The following is a 5,993-nucleotide window of genomic DNA, read 5'->3' as shown; positions in this document are numbered from 1 at the left end:
AAGGTGCCCACACTCTGCACCTGCATGTGGGTCCCAAAGACACGGCCTCTGGGGCTGGACGCAGAAACATGTTTTAGGGCGAACCCCTCACCCTGGGGCTGGGCCCCGCTGCACCCGCTGCCACCAGGGCCTGCTCCACAGCAGGGTTTCCATGGAGACGTGGAAGTGAGTGAGCTCCAGACACAGCAGTGGGGGTGGGTGGCCGTGGGGGGTAGATGGCAGTGGGCGTGGACGGCAGTGGGTGCGGACGGCAGTGGGTGCAGGTGGCAGTGGGTGCAGGTGGCAGTGGGTGTGGACGGCAGAGGGTGCAGGTGGCAGTGGGTGCAGGTGGCAGTGGGCGTGGACGGCAGTGGTGTGGATGGCAGTGGGTGTGGATGGCAGTGGGTGTGGACGGCAGTGGGTGTGGACGGCAGTGGGTGTGGACATCAGTGGGTGCAGGTGACAGTGGGTGTGGATGGCAGTGGGTGTGGACGGCAGTGGGTGTGGACGGCAGTGGGGGTGGGTAGCAGTGGGGGTAGACAGCAGTGGGTGTGGATGGCAGTGGGTGTGAATGGCAGTGGGTGTGGGTGGCAGTGGGTGTGGACGGCAGTGGGTGTGGATGGCAGTGGGTGCGGGTGGCAGTGGGTGCGGGTGGCAGTGGGTGTGGACGGCAGTGGGTGTGGATGGCAGTGGGTACAGGTGGCAGTGGGTGTGGACATCAGTGGGTGCAGGTGACAGTGGGTGTGGATGGCAGTGGGTGTGTATGGCAGTGGGTGTGGACGGCAGTGGGGGTGGGTAGCAGTGGGGGTAGACAGCAGTGGGTGTGGATGGCAGTGGGTGTGGATTGCAGTGGAGGTGGGTGGCAGTGGGTGTGGACGGCAGTGGGTGTGGACGGCAGTGGGGCATGGACTGCAGTGGGTGCAGGTGGCAGTGGGTGCAGGTGGCAGTGGGTGTGGACGGCAGTGGGTGCAGGTGGCAGTGGGTGTGGACGGCAGTGGGTGCAGGTGGCAGTGGGTGTGGACGGCATGGGTGCAGGTGGCAGTGGGTGTGGACGGCAGTGGGTGCAGGTGGCAGTGGGTGCGGGTGGCAGTGGGTGTGGACGGCAGTGGGTGTGGACGGCAGTGGGTGTGGACGGCAGAGGGTGTGGACGGCAGTGGGGCATGGACTGCAGTGGGTGCAGGTGGCAGTGGGTGCAGGTGGCAGTGAGTGTGGACGGCAGTGTGTGTGGACGGCAGTGTGTGTGGACGGCAGTGGGGCATGGACTGCAGGGGGTGCAGGTGGCAGTGGGTGCAGGTGGCAGTGGGCGTGGACGGCAGTGGTGTGGACAGCAGTGGGTGCAGGTGGCAGTGGGTGCAGGTGGCAGTGGGTGTGGACGGCAGAGGGTGTGGACGGCAGTGGGGCATGGACTGCAGGGGGTGCAGGTGGCGGTGCGGGTTAGATGGTGGTGGGGGGCAGACAGCAGTAGGATGTAGACGGCAGTGGGGCGTGGACGGCAGAATTGTGTTCCGTCCGGGAAGAGTGAGGCCAGAGGACGGGAGGGGCTGACGCTGTGTCTCGCCGTGCCCTCTCCCAGGCCATGAGCGGAGCCTGCTGCGGGCGCTGCGGCGGCTGGACGACTACCTGAACTGCCCGCTGCCCGCCGAGGGCGAGGCCGACGGCGAGGACGCGGCCGTGTCCGGCCGGAAGTTCCTGGACGGGGACCAGCTCACACTGGCCGACTGCAACCTGCTCCCCAAGCTGCACATCCTCAAGGTGGCGCTGCGGCGGGCGGGCGGCACGTGTGCACGTGTCCCGGCGGGCGGGCGGCATGTGTGCACGTGTGTCCCGGCGGGCGGGCGGCATGTGTGCACGTGTGTCCCGGCGGGCGGGCGGTGTGTGTGCACGTGTGTCCCGGCGGGCGGGCAGCATGTGTGCACGTGTGTCCCGGCGGGCGGGCGGTGTGTGTGCACGTGTGTCCCGGTGGGCGGGCGGCGTGTGTGGACGTGTGTCCCGGCGGGCGGGCGGTGTGTGTGGACGTGTGTCCCTGTGGGCGGACGGTGTGTGTGGACATGTGTCCCAGTGGGTTGCGTGTGCGGACGTGTGTCCCGGTGGGCGGGCGGCACGTGTGGACGTGTGTCCTGGCGGGCGGGCGGTGTGTGTGGACGTGTGTCCCGGCGGGCGGGCGGCGCGTGTGGACGTGTGTCCCGGTGGGCGGGCGGCGCGTGTGGACGTGTGTCCCGGTGGGCGGGCGGTGTGTGTGCACGTGTGTCCCTGTGGGCGGGCGGTGTGTGTGGACATGTGTCCCAGTGGGTTGCGTGTGCGGACGTGTGTCCCGGTGGGCGGGCGGCGTGTGTGCACGTGTGTCCCAGCGGGCGGGCGGCACGTGTGGACGTGTGTCCTGGCGGGCGGGCGGTGTGTGTGGACGTGTGTCCTGGCGGGCGGGTGGCACGTGTGGACGTGTGTCCCGGTGGGCGGGCGGCACGTGTGGACGTGTGTCCAGGTGGGCGGGCGGTGTGTGTGGACGTGTGTCCCGGCGGGCGGTGTGTGTGCACGTGTGTCCCGGTGGGCGGGCGGCACGTGTGGACGTGTGTCCCGGTGGGCGGGCGGTGTGTGCAGACGTGTGTCCCGGTGGGTGGGCGGCGTGTGTGGACATGTGCTCCGGCGGGCGGGCGTGTGTGGACGTGTGTCCCGGCGGGCGGGCGGTGTGTGTGGACGTGTGTCCCTGTGGGCGGACGGTGTGTGTGGACATGTGTCCCAGTGGGTTGCGTGTGCGGACGTGTGTCCCGGTGGGCGGGCGGCACGTGTGGACGTGTGTCCAGGTGGGCGGGCGGTGTGTGTGCACGTGTGTCCCTGTGGGCGGGCGGTGTGTGTGGACGTGTGTCCCTGTGGGCGGACGGTGTGTGTGGACATGTGTCCCAGTGGGTTGCGTGTGCGGACGTGTGTCCCGGTGGGCGGGCGGCGTGTGTGCACGTGTGTCCCAGCGGGCGGGCGGCACGTGTGGACGTGTGTCCTGGCGGGCGGGCGGTGTGTGTGGACGTGTGTCCTGGCGGGCGGGTGGCACGTGTGGACGTGTGTCCCGGTGGGCGGGCGGCACGTGTGGACGTGTGTCCAGGTGGGCGGGCGGTGTGTGTGCACGTGTGTCCCGGCGGGCGGTGTGTGTGCACGTGTGTCCCGGTGGGCGGGCGGCACGTGTGGACGTGTGTCCCTGTGGGCGGGCAGCGTGTGTGCACGTGTGTCCCGGTGGGCGGGCGGTGTGTGCAGACGTGTGTCCCGGTGGGTGGGCGGCGTGTGTGGACATGTGCTCCGGCGGGCGGGCGTGTGTGGACGTGTGTCCCTGTGGGCGGGCAGCGTGTGTGCACGTGTGTCCCTGTGGGCGGGCGGTGTGTGCAGACGTGTGTCCCGGTGGGTGGGCGGCGTGTGTGGACATGTGCTCCGGCGGGCGGGCATGTGTGGATGTGTGCTCCGGCGGGCGGGCGTGTGTGGACGTGTGTCCCGGCGGGCGGGCGGTGTGTGTGGACATGTGTCCCTGTGGGCGGGCGGTGTGTGTGGACATGTGTCCCAGTGGGTTGCGTGTGCGGACGTGTGTCCCGGTGGGTGGGCGGCGTGTGTGGACATGTGCTCCAGCGGGCGGGCGTGTGTGGACGGTGTGTCCCGGCGGGTGGCCTGTGTGGACGTGTGTCCCGGCGGGCGGTGTGTGTGGACGTGTGTCCCGGCGGGTGGCGTGTGTGGACGTGTGTCCCTGTGGGCGGACGGCGTGTGTGGACATGTGCTCCGGCGGGTGGCCTGTGTGGACGTGTGTCCCGGCAGACAGGGCACACCCTGAAATGAGAGCGCCGGCCCCAGTCAGACACGGCCGCTCAGGCTCCTCTGTCGCAGGGCATCCCGCTCGCTCACCGGGCCTCGCCCACAGCCTCACGGAGGCCACGCGAACGCCACGGGAGGATGCCGTGATCACACCGCGCCTGATGCTCCAGGCTGGGCCTCCGAGCGGCTTCTGAGGATGAAGTGGGAAAGCTCCCTGAGGGGCCAGTGGGGCTGGTCCTCTCGGGGTCAACCACTCAGTTCGTTCAATCCCTCTCTCTCTCCCTCGCTCTCTCTCTCTCTCTCTCTCTCCCTCCCTCCCTCCCTCCCTCTCTCCCTCCCTCCCTCCCCTCTCTCTCTCTCTCTCTCTCTCTCTCTCTCTCTCTCTCTCTCTCTCTCTCTCCTTTTTCTTTCTTTTAAATATGTTTTTATCGATTTTAGATAGGATGGAGAGGGAGAGGGAAATATTAATGATGAGACAGAATCACTGAATGGCTGCCTCCTGCACACCCCGCTCTGGGGATTGAGCCCGTCACACTGTGACCTCCTGGTTCATGGATTGGCGCTCATCCTGGGAGCCACGCCGGCTGGCATCGGCCTCAGTCCTAACACCAACCCCGCCGCTGGGGCAGGGACAGCTCCCCGGCGCGGCCGCGGCCGGGTCTGGCCGCCTGTCCCCAGGTGTTGCACGCGGAATGGAAGTCACGGGTCATGTGACTTCAGGGCTGAGAGACGCCCCGGATTGGTGGTTCTTCAGCACGAGAATTGTGGACACGTGCACCCCTCCACCTGGCCCTGGCCTCCTAACTCAGGATCCCGGGGTGACCCTGAGATTTGGGGCTGCTGGTCCCGCCCTGGCACCATGGCTGTTCCTCAGGGTGCCCCAGCCCTGCTGCCACCTGCACGTGCCAGCCACTGGGCCATCATCACCCCTGCCGTGCCCTCGGCCTCAGGGACTCAGATGCCCCAGGGACTCAGATGCCCCAGGGCTCTGGGGCCTCTTTACCATTCACAACCCGCGGGTCCAGAGCTGGTCCTCAGTCTGGACGGGTGGGGGATGGGAGAGCAGACACAGGGACCCTGGGTGAGAGACATCTATCTGCTGCCTCCTGTACACGCCCAGACTGCACCCCGACTGGGCCTCAAGCCTGCAGCCTAGGTATGTGCCCCGATGGGGAATCAAACCCGCCACCTCTGGTGCCCAGGATGATGCTCCAACCACTGAGCCACACTCACCGGGGCCTGAGCTTCATTTCCAGCCACGGTGACCTCCTGTGAGCCTCCGAGTGCAGGATGCCTAACCTGACCCCTGACCCTGACCCTGACCCTGACGGTAACCCCCAGTGTCCCCTGTGGCCGAGTGCAGAGCAGTCTTTGGTGAAACTGTTTGAGGTCAAGATCCAGATTGGTCGGCCAGCGGCCCTGCCTCACGCCCTGGCCCTCCACGCGGTAGCGACATGGTCGGTGCCCTAGGTCTCCATCACCGGGAAGAACCCGGGCCCCTGGGTGCCGGCGACCACAGAGGAGGGGGCGGACGCGGAGACGGGAGCCCGAGGAGAGGCGGCGGACACGCACCCGATGGAGCATCGCTGCCATGAACTCCAGCACGTTCTACAGCCTCAGAGCTGGGGGCCCCTCTGACCGCTTCCTCTTCGTTTCCAGATCGTGGCCAAGCGGTACCGGGGCTTTGAAATCCCCTCCGACATGACCGGCATCGCCAGGTACCTGAGCAACGCCTACGCCCGGGACGAGTTCACCAACACGTGCCCGGCCGACCGGGAGATCGAGCAGGCCTACTCGGCCGTGGCCAAGAGGAGGAAGTGAGGGGCGGGCCCGGCGCGGGGCGGGGCTCCGACAGCCCTCTGCACCCCCACGGCCTGTCTGCCGGAGCGCCCCGGGTCAGTGACGCCCCAGGCTGACCCTGACGCTGGCGGCCGGCCTGTCACCGGCCCTCCCGCGGGCTCCCAGCAGCACCGCGCCGCCTGCTGTCCTCTCCGACCTCTGACCGTCTCCCCGCCGCCTTTGCTGCCGCCGGCATGGGGACACGGAGGGCACGTGTCTGCAGCTTAAGTTCAAAGCCAATCAGGGTTGGGTTCAGTGCCCCCTTTAATTAAAAAAAAAAAAAAGAGGTGTCTTCCTCTGATAGTCCTCAAAATCGTGGTTAGCCTGCTTTTCTCTCCAAGAGTATTGTAACATTTTCCAGAATGAAACCACTGTTTTTGTAATTACACGAG

The 5,993-nt window shown here is 67.3% G+C and overlaps 1 protein-coding gene across 3 annotated transcripts in view; it reads left to right on the top strand.

The window, feature by feature from the left end:
• The window catches only part of CLIC6 (chloride intracellular channel 6), a 20,754-nt gene extending 15,135 nt beyond the window's left edge, over positions 1 to 5,619 (top strand). For all 3 annotated transcript variants that reach the window (XM_036430267.2, XM_045578825.1, XM_045578824.1), the window contains 2 exons: positions 1,553 to 1,731; positions 5,422 to 5,619. In XM_036430267.2, the coding sequence (XP_036286160.1) occupies positions 1,553 to 1,731; positions 5,422 to 5,583 (341 nt within the window). In that variant the 3' untranslated portion in view covers positions 5,584 to 5,619. The remainder of the gene's footprint in view (positions 1 to 1,552; positions 1,732 to 5,421) is intronic.
• The last annotated feature ends 374 nt before the right edge of the window (positions 5,620 to 5,993 follow it).

This window comes from Pipistrellus kuhlii, unplaced genomic scaffold, assembly GCF_014108245.1.
Source record: "Pipistrellus kuhlii isolate mPipKuh1 unplaced genomic scaffold, mPipKuh1.p scaffold_m20_p_105, whole genome shotgun sequence".
NCBI lineage: Eukaryota > Metazoa > Chordata > Mammalia > Chiroptera > Vespertilionidae > Pipistrellus > Pipistrellus kuhlii.
Note: the sequence above shows the minus strand (reverse complement) of the source record. Positions and strands in the feature narration are given on the sequence as shown.